The 14,487-nt window shown below is 60.2% G+C and overlaps 8 protein-coding genes across 8 annotated transcripts; 5 read left to right on the top strand and 3 right to left on the bottom strand.

Moving 5' to 3' along the window:
- Positions 1-1,393: 1,393 nt before the first annotated feature.
- Positions 1,394-4,180, bottom strand: MSY001_1625 (uncharacterized protein; the record flags this gene model as incomplete). Its single annotated transcript, XM_018883435.1, has 2 exons — positions 1,394-4,036; positions 4,085-4,180. 2 exons carry the CDS (start codon positions 4,178-4,180, stop codon positions 1,394-1,396), a joined length of 2,739 nt encoding a protein of 912 aa, XP_018740195.1.
- A 67-nt stretch (positions 4,181-4,247) lies between these two features.
- On the top strand, positions 4,248-5,253 carry MSY001_1624 (uncharacterized protein; the record flags this gene model as incomplete). The annotated part of the gene is made up of 4 exons (XM_018883434.1): positions 4,248-4,578; positions 4,604-4,819; positions 4,842-5,215; positions 5,242-5,253. The coding sequence occupies 4 exons, from the start codon at positions 4,248-4,250 to the stop codon at positions 5,251-5,253; spliced, it is 933 nt and encodes a 310-aa protein (XP_018740194.1).
- A 27-nt stretch (positions 5,254-5,280) lies between these two features.
- MSY001_1623 (uncharacterized protein) lies at positions 5,281-8,061 on the bottom strand (the record flags this gene model as incomplete). The annotated part of the gene is made up of 1 exon (XM_018883433.1): positions 5,281-8,061. The coding sequence occupies one exon, from the start codon at positions 8,059-8,061 to the stop codon at positions 5,281-5,283; it is 2,781 nt and encodes a 926-aa protein (XP_018740193.1).
- A 347-nt stretch (positions 8,062-8,408) lies between these two features.
- On the bottom strand, positions 8,409-9,278 carry MSY001_1622 (uncharacterized protein; the record flags this gene model as incomplete). Its single annotated transcript, XM_018883432.1, has 1 exon — positions 8,409-9,278. The coding sequence occupies one exon, from the start codon at positions 9,276-9,278 to the stop codon at positions 8,409-8,411; it is 870 nt and encodes a 289-aa protein (XP_018740192.1).
- A 263-nt stretch (positions 9,279-9,541) lies between these two features.
- Positions 9,542-11,164, top strand: MSY001_1621 (uncharacterized protein; the record flags this gene model as incomplete). The annotated part of the gene is made up of 1 exon (XM_018883430.1): positions 9,542-11,164. One exon carries the CDS (start codon positions 9,542-9,544, stop codon positions 11,162-11,164), a length of 1,623 nt encoding a protein of 540 aa, XP_018740191.1.
- Positions 11,165-11,421: 257 nt separating this feature from the next.
- On the top strand, positions 11,422-11,823 carry MSY001_1620 (uncharacterized protein; the record flags this gene model as incomplete). Its single annotated transcript, XM_018883429.1, has 2 exons — positions 11,422-11,684; positions 11,790-11,823. The coding sequence occupies 2 exons, from the start codon at positions 11,422-11,424 to the stop codon at positions 11,821-11,823; spliced, it is 297 nt and encodes a 98-aa protein (XP_018740190.1).
- Positions 11,824-11,931: 108 nt separating this feature from the next.
- Positions 11,932-13,223, top strand: MSY001_1619 (uncharacterized protein; the record flags this gene model as incomplete). Its single annotated transcript, XM_018883428.1, has 2 exons — positions 11,932-12,322; positions 12,349-13,223. 2 exons carry the CDS (start codon positions 11,932-11,934, stop codon positions 13,221-13,223), a joined length of 1,266 nt encoding a protein of 421 aa, XP_018740189.1.
- A 442-nt stretch (positions 13,224-13,665) lies between these two features.
- Positions 13,666-14,466, top strand: MSY001_1618 (uncharacterized protein; the record flags this gene model as incomplete). The annotated part of the gene is made up of 3 exons (XM_018883427.1): positions 13,666-13,717; positions 13,747-13,911; positions 13,937-14,466. 3 exons carry the CDS (start codon positions 13,666-13,668, stop codon positions 14,464-14,466), a joined length of 747 nt encoding a protein of 248 aa, XP_018740188.1.
- Between the last annotated feature and the right edge of the window lie 21 nt (positions 14,467-14,487).

The following is a 14,487-nucleotide window of genomic DNA, read 5'->3' as shown; positions in this document are numbered from 1 at the left end:
TTGCGCTGTTTGCGGAAAGAGTTTCAAGCGCTCACAGGACCTGAAGAAGCATGGACGCACGCATGGAACAGTGGGTCCTAGCACCAGTGTGCCGGTAAGCAAGGGTGCAGACACGCCTGCGAGTCCCCTTAATATGGATTGTAACCGGTCCCCTGCACAGACGGCGGAGATGTTGGTGCCGCCCGAGTTGCCAGACAATATGCCGACGCCAACCTTTTCAGTTGGGTCTTCTCGTGGATCAAAGTCACCGTCATCATCGCCTCATAATGTGGCGTTTGATTCGTTGAAACGTGATAAGGGGAACTCGGCGGATGGGAGGATGCCTGAGCCGATGTATCCAAGCCTGCCGCGGTATCCAATGTCGCCCAACTACCAGTCATATCCTGTTGCATCTCTTCCAAACGAGACCATGAGCTATCCACCATTACACAGTACGCTGGATGCGCCCTATGGGCCGCCGATCCCGGAAAGTACCAAGCGCCCGCGCTCGTCCGTGGACGACTTCTGGAATGACGTGCGTCGCAAGAGGCTGCAGCCCACGTACGACCCCTCCATGATGGATCGCCTTGATTCGTTGCTGTGTCCTCAGGTCGACCAGGAGTTGAGCGACTTGGACTTGCTACTGAACGAATCAGTGAACTACATCAACAACACATTGCCTGTCGATACACGCAATCTTGCCTTGCCAACGCCCCGGTCCAACTTAGCTGATATGAATGCATGGCTGTTGCAGCTAGGCTCGAATTTGTCTCGGCAGAGTCGGCAAGAGGCCTCATCGGTGCCTATGGACCCGGCGATGCCTCCCGGACCGGCACTTGACTTTGGCCAGAACCTGTCACAGTGGGGCTTGACGAGCATACCAGGGGTGGAGATGGTGCCGGATCTTACGCCGGCAGCGGAGTCTTCGTGGATGATGCCGCAGCTTGCACCGATGGACCGCGGCCTTCAGCCTGTGTACCGGCAGGCACTGCCCCTCACCCGCGCGCCACCAATTTCGTCGACTCGTGATGAAGACATGAATGATGAAGACACGGACAAAGTGAGCGAGGCATACGTACCCAGCTCATCCGACTCCCTACGCGTGCTAGGTCCTGGTGCGAGTTCGCGCGAGCGTCACATGAACCTGGTGTTGAATCTGTTGCTGGCGCTGAACCAGCGAGTATACGTCGATCCCAACACGGGTCACAAGTTGCCAATTAACCGCCACGGATCATGGGCATCGCATCGGCGAAGCTCCGGGCGCCTGTGGTCCTCTAGCACCAAGCGATCCCCACCGGCACCGCCGCCAGCCCCGGCCATGCGCTCGCCGTCAGCCTCGCGTGAGGTGCGGCAGGGCGCCCTACCCAGCATTGCACAATTGTTACGTGATGTGAATATGAATTAGACCCATCTCCTATAGTACCGACATTTGATGGGCAAGGTCCCATGCAGTTTGCAATTGTCCATTGCACACGGCCTGCAGGAATCGTGCACTGATACGCCGCCGCTCAGCGACGGTGTGCGTATTTTGTGCATGTGATGCGATGGAGCGTGCCTGTGCAGTTACGCGAGACGGTATGCCCGCGAGTGCAGCCATGTGAATGCCAAACGACTGCGAGGCAGGCCCCGCAACCAAGCGGTGCAGAAAAACGACATCGGCAGCGTCCAAGTTCTCGTCGTTCCGGTTAGCGATGCGGACGGCCATGTGCATGTTGCACAGCTGCATCGGGTACACGTGCGCCCAGCGCGTGAGAGAGAGGTAGTGTGTGATGAATAGCAGCATCGGCATGCGTGCGCCACGCTCGAGCAGGGAACGCAGTACAGCGTCGGCCAACGCGACGCCATCGAACGTCGAGGTACCGCGCCCAAACTCATCCAGAACAACAAGCGTGCGCTCCGTTGCCGTGCGTAGGATGCGCGCCGTGTCCTCCGCCTCGACCATGAACGTAGATTTGCCATGGAACAGGTCGTCCTGTGCACCCATCCGTGTCACAACAGCATCGAAGCATGTGAGTTCCGCAGCACGGCAGGGCACAAACGCGCCGATCTGCGCCATGATCACGATCAGGGCAATTGCTCGTACTGTGCTAGACTTGCCACCCATGTTCGAGCCCGTGAGCAGCACGCCGCGCGGCGCCTGGCCGCTTCCGTTCGGGCCGCCTAGCACGAGGTCATTTGGTACATAGGCATGTGCAAGGCGCGCCTCACTCATGGGGTGCCGAAATTGCGTGAGGCGCAACTGCTGCGCGCCGGCCTCTGTGCTGGTAGCATGCACGGTCGGGCGCACATACCCAGGCCGCGAGGCGACACGCGCGAGGCTGAAAATCGCATCCAGGACGCCAAGCGCCTGCGCGACGCGGCGCAGCGGCACGTATTCTTTAGCTACGCGTGTCTGAAAGTCGCGGAAAGCTGCAAACGCAACGGCGGCAAGTGACTCGCGATGCCGCTCACGCTGTTTCAACAGCTGCACAATCGTTGGCGTGTGGAAGCGCACGACGCGCTGCGTTGCGCTGATCCGGACCCAGTCCGCTGGGACGTGCGCGGCCTCGGAGCTCCGCACTTCAATTAGATGGTCGACGCCGGACACTTGCGTGTACTGTAGCGCCGGCCGATGCAGGGTGCGGCGCAAGTCTAGCAGGTGCGCTTGCAGAGCCTCGTCGTCAGCCTGCAGTGTCGCCTGCATGTCCTGGATCGCAGGGTATCGCGCCGGATCCTTGTAGAGATGCGGCAGGTCGTTTTTGCGTGCGCGTGGAAGATCGAGGGCGGCGATAAAATGAGACACTGCATCGCGTGCAGCCCCAAGATCCAGCAGGGCATCGTCCAGCAGCGCGCTGCCGGTCAGTGGCAGCTCAGAAAACTCGTGTGTGACACGGTGAAAAGCCAGCAGAATCGTCGCGAGCTCCGACGCGTCAACAAGGCCATGCGTGATACGCACGAGACCACGAGCCACGTCCGGTAGATGCGTAAGAAGCGCAACAGCACGATGCAGAACCGGCTGACGGCGCTCCCGCATGAGATCAACGGCGTGTGCGCGCGCGGCAATCTGCGCCGTATCAAGGAGCGGCCGGCGTACCCACTGCCGCAGCAGCCGGCGTCCCATCGCCGTAGCACATTCGTCTAGTAGCCACAGAAGGCTGCCTGATAGCGTTCCATCTGTGGCATTTTGCAGGACGTCGAGGTGTGCAAGGGTCGGTCCACTCAGCAGCATGCTCGAGCGCTCCGTGAACGTGGCAAAGTTGGCAGGGCAAGTGAGCGCCGACGCCAGTTGAAAGCCACATAGATGCGTGAGCAGGAGCAGTAGTGCACGCTGGACGTCCACAGGCAGCTCAGAGGCCCATGCGAGCGCCTCGCCGTGCAAATGCTCAGCAAGGCCCGGCATCGGCGCTTCGCACGCGCCCACCTCCTCGACACGCCGGTGAGGACCAGCCCACTGCCGAACAAAGCGCCGTGCGCGCTCACAGAGAGTGGTTGCAAGCACAATTTCTTTAGGTGCCAGGTGTGCCAGGCGCGTCTCGAGCGCGGTCAAGAGAGCATCGTCGTCAAATGCATCGTATGTCGCGTTCGAGGAGGCCATATCGATAGCAACAAGACCGAGGCGGGGATGTGCAGCACTGGATTCACCGGCCTCGACGAGTGCGACAATCACCTGCTCGTCGCTTGCGTCCGGCGCCGCAACATCGTCGATCCACGTGCTGGCCGTGTACACATTCGTGAGCGCCCGCGCAAATGGTTGGTGCGCATTCTCCGTCGCCGCCTTGAGCGCGCGTGTCTCTGTTTGCCGGCATATACCGACCTTGTGTCCCAGTGCGAGGAGGCGCTTGACATGCACAGGCATGCGCGGCACAGGGATCATAGCCGCATCCATGTTCTTCTCGCGGAAACACGCAATATTCAGGACCTGGCTCGCCAGATGAGCGTCGTCACCGTAGAACTTGAACTTGTATCCTACTTCAATAAGCAATACCATGCCAGGGTGCGCGCGCTTGAGCTCAAGGATCTGTGATTCGAGCGGGGTGTATACGGGCGCGTTGCTGGGGGGCGCCGCTGTGCGCGCTCGCTTGGGGGGTCGACGACCTGTGTCTGCTGGTCGCGCAGCGCTCCGTACGAAGGACTTCTCTCCTGGCTGCGGCGACGGGGCCGTACCTGCCGCCCCCGCCTGCGCAAAGAACGCACGCAGTGTCGGCTGAGCAGGGCCTGCCATGGTGGCGAAGGCCGTATCATGTGGAGGCGACGCGAGACGAGCGTGGGGCACGGCCCTGGCTGCCACGATGACGCTGCTTGTGGACCGGCATGTACAGTTCATCAAGAAGCTCGAGCAGAAGCGCGATAGCAGCCTTGCCTACCACATGACAGCGCATCTGCGGATGAATGGGGTGTACTGGGGTCTGTGTGCTTTAGAGATCATGCACGCCGGCGACGCACTAGACCGGGACGCGCTGATCGAGTTTGTGCTGAGCTGCTACGACGAGACCACGGGCGGCTTTGGCTCCTACCCATCCCATGATGCACACATGCTCAGCACATTAAGTGCGATTCAGATCCTCGCGCTTAAGGATGCGCTTCCAGTGCTGGGCGAGCGTCGTGCGAGGATTGTGCAGTGTAAGTGCGGCGGCACTGACGATAGTTGTGCTGCAGCTGCAGCGCCCCAACGGCTCATTCCAGGGAGACCGCTGGGGTGAGACGGATACACGTTTCCTGTACTGTGCAGTGAGTGCGCTCGCGCACCTCGGGGCACTCGACCAGCTGGATCACGAAAAAACGATCAGCTGGATTTTGCGGTGTGCGAACATGGACGGCGGCTTTGGTCTCACGGAAGGAGCCGAGAGCCATGCAGCCCAAGGTACGTCTGGGTACTAACGTAGTGTTCACGTGTGTGGCCGCCCTCTCGATTCTACAGGCACTTCACCGCCTTGACCAGGATACGCTGGCGTGGTGGCTCGCGGAAAGACAGGTACCGGGCGGTGGGCTGAATGGGCGCCCTCAGAAGCTCGAAGACGTGTGCTACAGCTGGTGGGTCCTTGCCTCGCTGAGCCTGCTGCAGCGCCTGCACTGGATCGACGCAGACAAGCTGCGTGCTTTCATCCTTTCGGCACAGGATCCCGACGGCGGCGGCATTGCCGACCGCCCAGACAATGTAGCCGACGTGTTCCACACGTTGTTTGGTGTGGCTGGGCTTGCGCTGCTGGGCCACCCGGGCCTAGCCCGTGTCGACCCGACTTACTGCATGCCAAGCACAGTGACTGCGCGGCTGGGTATCACCAGGCCGTTCCATGACCTCCATCGGTAGTTTCTACGGGTTCGCTAGCTACTCGAATCGCGGCTGTCGATATCGCCAAGTACTGCGGGATTTTGGAGCGAAACGCGCAGCATGTCCTGCATCGAGCGAGAGAGGCGCAGCAAACCAGGCTCGTGAATACTCGAGCCCTCGCCGCCAAATACCTCGCCGTCGACATGCACGCTGGCAATACTCTCCTCAGGATCGAGATGTGTCGTCGCGAGAGACTCCTTGCCCACATGATGCTCTGACGTGGCATAGATGCTGGGCATCGGCGCGCTCCCTTGGTCTTGCGCAGGCACCGGACGTGGAGTTTCTTCCATCGTAGTACGAGGCGAAAGGTATGCAGGGAACGACGACGAATCGACAGGGGCATCAGAGGTGCGTGGTGTCATCGGCGCCGGTGAGGGCCTAGGAGAAAGTGGGAACGTTGCAGTCGTAGGCGGCGCCATTTCTTGGGCAAGTCCAGCGGGTTTCGCCGATGGGCGCGTCTCGAAATGAGGCGAAGACGACTGCTGAGGCGATAGCATGGACATGGAGACCCAGGAAGAGATAGAATCCACGATGGGCGGCGTGTTGGTTGCAGAGGTTGAAGTCGGAATTGTCTTGGTTGTACTTGTAGTAACAGGACGCATAGTTGCAGCAGATGATGGGATGGGAGAGGGTGGCAAAGTATGAGGCTCGGGCTTTTCTTGTACCGGCTTGGGCGGCGCCGTGGGCGCAGCAGCGGAAAGCGACCAAACGGGTGGCCTAACCACCGACGACACGGGGGCTCCAGCCATCGATAAGGCAGGTGCCGCAGTCGCAGAGGAAGCAGGCGCTCCAGCTGTCGACAAGGCAGGTGCCGCAGCCACAGAAGAAGCAGGCGCTCCAGCTGTCGACAAGGTAGGTGTTCCAGCCCGGTAGGGAGCAGATGCTCCGGTTGTCGACAAGGCAGGTGTTCCAGTCGCGGAGAAAGTAGGTGCACCAGCTCCTGGTGAGGGAGATGTTCCAGCCGCAGAAGCAGGTGCACCAGTTGTCGACAAGGCAGGTGTTCCAGTCGCGAAGAAAGTAGGTGCACCAGCTCCTGGTGAGGGAGATGTTCCAGCCGCAGAAGCAGGTGCATCAGTTGTCGATAAGGCAGGTGTTCCAGCCCGGTAGGGAGCAGATGCTCCAGTTGTCGACAAGGCAGGTGTTCCTGTAGCGGTGGAAGTAGGTGCACCAGCTCCCGATGAGGTACGTGTTTCAGTCGCAGAAGAAACAGGTGCACTAGCTCCCGGTGAGGTACGTGTATCAGCCGCAGGGGAAGCAGGCGCTCCAACTGCCGGTGAGGTAGGTGATGGTGTCGGACTGAGTAAAGATGGAGCATTGAGCGGCTTGAGCGGCTCTGGAGCGACCGGTGCCGCCACAGAGCCCTCTGAGATACGTGGTGTGGCGCCAGTCTCCAAGGCGGGTTCCGGCAGGGGACGCTCGGAACCTTGTGTAGCAGCGGCAAGAGGTGCACTCTCTGGTGGGGGGGCATCGGAATTGGAGGGGGTCGGCGTCCCCTTTGGTACGGAAGGCGCGCTATGCGCAGGGGCACTCTGGGACGGTGCACGAGGGCCTGCAGCCGGCGCCGCACTTTGGGTAGGAACCTTATCACCCTTCTTGAAGAAACCAAAGAGACCTTGCTTGCGCTTTGGCTCTCCGACCGATGGCTTGGCACTGGCAGCCGTGGTCGCTTTACTCGTGGATGGCCGCACCGGCGGCGGTTGCGTTGACGTAGGCGGCGGAGGGGGACGTGAGTCGGACGATGGCGCAGATACTGGTTGGCTTTCTTGCGGTGGCTTGGGGGCCGCAGAAGCACGCCGCCATCCAAAAAGCCCGCGTCCTTTGGACGGCGTCGTAGGCGGCGGTCGAGGTGATAGGGGTACCTCCTGCTGCAAGGGCGACTTGGATCGCGTAGGCGCCTGTGCAGGACGTGCCTGGCTCGGAACTGATGCACCTGATGCACGGGGCGGCATCGAGGTCGAGGGGGGGGCACGGCCCTGCTCACCCATGGGCTCACTGACCGACTGCGACGGGGATGAGGGGACAGATGTACCGCCCATGGGTGAGGGCGATAGCGACCGTTGTGGTGTGTTTGATATGTCTGATGTCGGTCCACTTGCTCGATCGACACTGTGCCACGATTGCATGAGTGAGCGGGGCTCAGGTTGCGATGCCGTCTGCGGCAAGTCCATCATGGATTGCATGGGCGATGAGGATGCAGCAGGACCATACACGCCCGCATCACGCAGCATATCCTGGTTGTTCGAAAATGCAGGGCCGCGCAAAGAGTTGCCCATGGCAAACGTGTCGCTCTCGACGGACTTTGCAAACACGGGGTAGGGACTCTCGGTCACGCCTACGCCCATACCCTCTGGGACTTGTACGCGAGAGATAGGAGATTCGCTCAGGGCACTGGCACTGGGCCCATAAAAATGCGACATGGGCGTTGCAGTCCCCGTCCAGTCAGACGGCCTGTTTGAGCTACGCAGAAGGCTCGTCTGGCTGGCATTTGTTGGGGAGCCAAGGCCATTTGGTGATTGAGGTATGCTGTAAACGCCGTTGAGATGTAGCGAGTCCATCGACGGTGATATAGGGCGGCTCGCAGAGTAGGGCGAGGACATGCCAGACTTGCGTGAATAATACGAGACTTCGTTCCTAAGCACATCCAACTCGCGAGTATCCTTGAAGCGACGGCGGCGAGGCGTCTGTGCAGAGGTCGCCGTGGGTATCGCGCTGCTAGCTGCACGGGGAGTTGAAACCGGCGCCTGCTTGTTGGGCTGGGAGGAGTGTTTGGACATGCTTAGTCCCGAGGCAAAACGACGCCCCTTGACACCCGTCGAGCGCGGCGTCAAAGGGGGAGGCGCTGCAGTTTGTGCCATCACACCAAGCCAACGGAGGAAGCAGGGCAAGCAAGCGCAGATCTAGTAGGAACTACTTAGCGCGACGGTGCCAGCTCGTGTCGCGAACGCTTATGCACAGTCGCGTGCTGTGCACAGGTTCCGCGTCTGCGCGTTTCAGAAAACGGTGCTGGAGGCGGACCGTGCATGCGCTTGCTTCACTGATTGGTCTATAGACAGGAGCGTGCACCCCGATTCGAACGAAAGCTTCTTACAGGATCGGGTGCCGTTCCAAGTGAACGGCCCTATCAACGGGAGCCAGAGCCCTCGTCGTCCTCTTGTTCGTCCTCTGTGGGCGGCAATGGAATAGCACCGTAGCCGTCAAGCTGCGCAGAAGCCAGGCGCCGCTCTTGTCGCTCCAACTCTTCGTCCGCGGCGAATTGATCGGCGGCAGCAACGACCTCTGCAGCACTGCGACACCGGCGGTACTTGGCCAAGTACGCCTGGTTCACAGCAGGGAAGTTTTCGCCCCAAGCGAACTTGGCCAGCAGCTGGTCTCCCTGTGGGCGCGCCTGGCAGATGTAGAAGGCCGCAGCAAGGGCCTCTACGCAGTTTAGCTTGAACAGCTTGCCATAGTTGACAGGGTTCGTTGCCATGAGGCGCGGGAGAAGTCGCTCATGCGGGCTTTTGATTTTTGAAAAGGGTATCTCGTCGAGACGCGCCCAGCTGCACTCGACTACGGCTACGCCATACTCCCGCAGGATCGGCCCGTCGGCCGGAGACAGCACCTGCGTGGCATGCGGCGTAAGTACGATCCCGCGGAATCGCTGGCCGACTCGCATTTCCTTGATGAGGCCGTGGCGAGACAGCTTCTTGCCGCTACAGCGCCGCGGGTCACAGTGCTGGAAGTCCCACATTGCAACAGGCACCGATGTGACCAGGTCCGTGGCCGAACCTAGCCCATCGTCCTCGGCGGACGAGGAGTCGGAAGTCGATCCCACGTCTTCCGAGTCAGATTGCCTGTCTGTCGTCTCGCTCGTGTCAGAATCCGTAGACCCCGTTACAAAAGCATCGGGCTGGAGATGAGGATCTGAGAAGGCATATCGATCATATCGATCAGGACGACGTGGCCGGGGACCACGGCCCCGACTTCGTCCGCGCGCGCGCGCCTGCACCATCCCAAGGAACTACCCCGCCTGCCGTTGGCTCAATTTCGCAGAGCGACCGCCGACACAGGGTTGGCTCGGCTTGATCGAGCCGGTTCACGTGATGCGGGGGGCCGGTCTAGCTAGACCAACGCGGTTCGTGATTGGCAGGAATTTCTATTGAAGCTTTAGAATATGCCACTCGAGTCAACGAGATACGCTTAGTTGCCGACGCGGAGAAGCCGTGTATATATACCCCGGCTCCGGACATAATTGGCCCCTTGTACCTCATCACTATGCCGTACGACCCAAAGAACGAAGACGCCATTTTCCAGAAGGAGGTCGAGCAGGTGAAGCAGTGGTGGAAGTCGCCCCGCTTCGAGGGCGTGACCCGCCCCTACTCCGCCGAAGCTGTCGTTTCCAAGCGTGGCACCATCCGCCAGCAGTACCCCTCGAATGAGCAGGCCAAGAAGATGTGGGCCCTGCTGGAGGAGCACGCTGCGAACAAGACCACCTCGCACACCTACGGTGCGTTGGACCCCGTCCAGGTGACCCAGATGGCCAAGTACCTCGAGACCGTCTATGTCTCTGGCTGGCAGAGCTCGAGCACGGCCAGCTCGACCAACGAGCCCGGCCCCGACCTGGCGGACTACCCGTACAACACGGTCCCTAACAAGGTGGAGCACCTGTTCATGGCCCAGCTCTTCCACGACCGCAAGCAGCAGGAGGCTCGCCGCAACATGACCCCTGAACAGCGCGCCAAGACCCCCTATGTTGACTATCTGCGCCCCATTGTGGCTGACGCCGATACGGGTCACGGTGGTCTCACTGCCGTGATGAAGCTCACCAAGCTCTTTGTCGAGAAGGGCGCGGCCGGTATCCATATTGAGGACCAGGCGCCCGGCACCAAGAAGTGCGGCCACATGGCTGGTAAGGTGCTCGTGCCTATCTCCGAGCATATCAACCGTTTGATTGCCATTCGTCTCCAGTACGACATTATGGGTGTGGATAACCTTGTCGTAGCACGCACGGATTCGGAGGCTGCCACCCTCATCACCACCAACGTGGACGAGCGCGACCACGCGTGGATCCTGGGTACCACCAACACTGAGCTGCGTCCTCTCGTTGAGGTCATGAACGAGGCCGAGCGCAGCGGCAAGCGCGGTGACGCCCTTCAGGCCGTGGAGGACGAATGGACCACGAAGGCCAACCTCTGCCTCTTCTCGGATGCCGTCGTGGCTGCCCTCGCGAAGAAGGGTGCCTCGGAGCAAATTCAAAATGAGTTCAGGGTGGCTGCCAGCAAGCTCTCGAACAAGGATGCCCGCGCCCTGGCCGCCCGCTACGGTGTGGATGAGAAGAGCGGCTTCTTCTGGGACTGGGAGGCCCCCCGCACCCGCGAGGGCTACTACCAGTACCGCGGCGGTACGCAGTGCGCTGTGAACCGTGCTGTGGCCTTCGCTCCCTACGCGGACCTCCTCTGGATGGAGACCAAGTCGCCGATTCTCGCGCAGGCCAAGGAGTTCGCTGATGGCGTGCGCTCCGTTTACCCCAAGCAGTGGCTGGCGTACAACCTGTCGCCTTCGTTCAACTGGGACGCTGCCAAGCTCTCTGAGTCGCAGATGAAGGACTACGTCTGGGACCTCGGTAAGCTCGGCTTCGTGTGGCAGTTCATTACGCTGGGTGGTCTGCATTCGAATGCCTACATTAGTGACCTGTTTGCCAAGGGCTTCGCTAAGGACGGCATGAAGGCTTACGTCTCGCTAGTCCAGCGTAAGGAGCGCGAGATTGGCTGCGATGTCCTGACCCACCAAAAGTGGTCGGGCGCCGACTTTATCGACAGTCTTCTCAAGACCGTCACTGGTGGTGTCTCTTCGACGGCTGCCATGGGCAAGGGTGTGACAGAGACTCAGTTCAAGTAATGGACCCGATAGACCGTGTAGAGACATACCTTGCGAGCCAAGTGGAGTCTGTCTGCTTAGGTAATTTCACTAGGTCACCAGGCGCTAGGCCTCTTCTCTTTGCACCGCGCTTCGGCCTAGGTCGTGTGGTGTGGTCAGAAGCTAGGTGCAAGTCAACGTGCAGGAATATGTGGTCGATGGTGCAGATGATGCGTGTGCGCGTGGCGCTTAGCGCTTTCATGGCTCCCCGTTATACCCTTCCTCGCCACGCGGCAGCCATGGTGCCTATGACTCGGTCGAGCAGCGAGCTGGGCGCTCCTTCCCTGGTGCAGCGTCTATGGCACTATTTCTTTGGTGGGAGTGGGCCGTCCGATGGGCTGGCATTGGCGCAGGTTGATGCGCTTCCGTTGCCGACGCCCGCACCGTCAGCGCCTGTATGGCAATGGGATGGCCTTCTGCTTGCTGCGCCGAAAAAGAAGGTATCTCACTCGCGTAAAGCTATGCGAGCTGCAAACAAGGGTCTCAAGGACCGCGTGGGTATGTATACTAGAGATTGACTCGCAGATTTGGTCCATTGCCCAGGCTGCCACCGCCCCAAACCCCAGCATCATTTGTGTGAGCATTGCTATGGCGATCTCGCGCGAAGTCTCAAGCGTAGCGCTGCCAAGGTGGATCCATAGAAATGTAAATCATGCGATAAAGCAGTCTGTGTTCATCAGCCACATGGCGTAAAGGCAATTTGGCCTATTTCTTGGTATGTGGAGATCGGTCGCTACGTCTAGCGCGTCATGCTTCGAAATCTCGCGGGCGAGCAGCGGGGTGCAGCCGTCGCGCTGAGACGCGCCGTGCACGGAACAGCGACATACAGTGCCGCCCATTTGCTATTATCACCCATACACAACACCAAGCACTACCATGGTGTTTCAGGCTCATCTACCAAGACGCTACGGTATCTGACTACCGATGCGACTCAGCAGGGCGAATTCGCCGACGCCGACCGTACGCAGACTGCACTTACGACAGAGATGATTCCATTCATGAAAAAGTACCCGCTCCCTCAGGAAGACGCAAAGCAAATAGTCCGGCTCATCGCGAGCGCCAATACAAACCTGGCTACTCTGCGAAACGTGCCCGACATGGAAGCCAATATACGCGAATGCGAGGCGCAAGTCTTAGAAGGTACGCACTTTCATACTGATACACAGTGGTGGAACAGTCAAAGGCGTCAGCCGGTGCACTGCGTGCCTTGGCCGCTGCTATCCTACAAATGACGCGTAGTCCTCAACGCTTCGGTGTTGTGGCCCGTCTCTATCATATTGCCTTTCGGCGGGGCAGCGAAGATGCCGGCTATTCATGGGCCACCATGGTACTAGAAGGACTGATAATGGCGCCGACGAAAGAATGGGAGACCGCGCAGGTTGAGGAGGCTACGAAGGTCTACTCCCAACTGGCACGCACAGGGCACGCACAGTCTCAGTTTGGCATGGGTCGTCTTGTCCTTGCAAAGCTCCTATCACAAACAGGCCCCCAGAGGGACGACAAGCAAGTGCAAATGGCCATTGACCTATGGCAGAGGGCTGGGCGGAACGGGTATGCGGATGCCTGGTATGAGTTGGGCCAACTGTACTACTCGGGCGAACTCATACAGGAGGATAAATCACGGGCTACCTCTTGTTTCCAGCAGGGAGCCCGCGGTGGCAGCGCACTTGCGAGCCATGCGCTTGGCACGATCCATCTTAGGCAGGCGAAGAAGGAGGCCGACGGCGGCCACACGGCCGAGTGCGCGAAACTCTCTGCGCTAGCCGCACGCTACTTTATGCAAGCCGCCCAGAAAGGCCATGCCGCCAGTGCCTACAATGTGGGGCTTCTATATCTTCATCCCGACGCTATGCCAACGACCAAGGAAGGCCGCGAGGACCACAAGATGCGGCATGGCGTCCTCCCCGATGACCACAATGCGCGCGAATGGTTTGCTGCAGCGGCCGCACGAAGTACGTATGCACGATCGGCTAACACTAGACTTTCTACCCGCATTGATGAACTACGGGGCCATGCTCGTCGCTGGGCGAGGGGCCAGTGAGACTGACACACGTGCGTCGGACCTAAAGGAAGCGCGCAGCGTGTACGAGCGCGCCGTGCGACTGGGCCGTCGCATGCAGTCGCCGCCGCCGGTGCCGTTACAAAAGGCGCGGCCCCCAAGCAATGCGCCTGAAGTGGCAGAGCACATGGTCTCCCAGGCTGAGGCCGCTCTCCGGACGATCGAGGCGCGCCTCGCGCGCGAGGCTAGCGCCACGACCGACCGGCTGGCCGCGGAGCCAGCTGCGCAACGGTCGTGCACGGTCATGTAGTGTACCTCACGTGCGGACGCTGCCGGCAACGCGTCGTTCGCCCGGGACTTGCAGGCAGGTAGGAAGGCAGCGAATCAGCGAAGGGCATAATGGCCCACGGGCAGAGGCTTCTCCACAACCGGTTACCCCGGCATCAGCAGTTCATGTTGGGTCTCGCTTGCTTCTTGCGACAATATGGCCTCGGCCCAGCAAATCGTGATGCACCCGTATGTCTCGAACCTGGCACGTATCTTGCTACGATTCTCTCTAACACAGTGCAGCTCAAGTTCTGGAGCACCACAGTAGGTCGTGACAAGTCCGCGCGCGCTGTCCAGTACTTGGCGCGTTTCTTGGCCTGGTACTTTGTGACGATGGGTGCGACCAAGGAGACGGTGACGCGTTTTTCGTCGATCAAGTCGAGCATTGCTCTGAGCCGCAAGCGTACGTGCCCACTTTTCTTACCCAGTCTTCCGTGTCGGCAAGTTCCTGGAGCATTTCCAGGCTGCCATGAAGGCACTTGCCATGCCTGATCCTGTGCTCAGGGCGTTGGCGGTGGGTCGTCAGCTGGGCTATGCCTTCTACCTCATCCTGGACGCATTCCAGTGGGTCCATGGCTCCAAGGCGTACCAGTTCGAAAAGGCCACGTACGAGAAGATCGCGAAGAACGCCGCGCGCTTCTGGCTGGCCGGTCTGACGTTCTCGCTGGTCAGCGGTCTGTACAAGCTATACAAGCTGTCGGAGCGCACCAAGCTCGCTGTGCGCCCCAAGGCCACGGCCGAAAAGGAGGCAGAGCGCCGCGTCGAGCTCAACCAGATCTCCTCGGAGACCAAGGCTGTGCGTCTGCAGATGCTGCAGGACTGCTGCGACTGGGTCAACCCTGGTACGGCGACGGGCCTGATCAACGCCAACGACGGTGTTATTGGCCTGGCTGGTGTCCTTTCGTCGTGCCTCGGCGCCAACTCGCAGTGGAAGAAGGTGCACGGTGCTACCAAGTAAGTTCGTAGAAGCCACGGTAGG

The sequence above is a fragment of the Malassezia sympodialis genome, genomic scaffold (assembly GCF_000349305.1).
Source record: "Malassezia sympodialis ATCC 42132 genomic scaffold, msy_sf_7, whole genome shotgun sequence".
Lineage (NCBI taxonomy): Eukaryota > Fungi > Basidiomycota > Malasseziomycetes > Malasseziales > Malasseziaceae > Malassezia > Malassezia sympodialis.
Note: the sequence above shows the minus strand (reverse complement) of the source record. Positions and strands in the feature narration are given on the sequence as shown.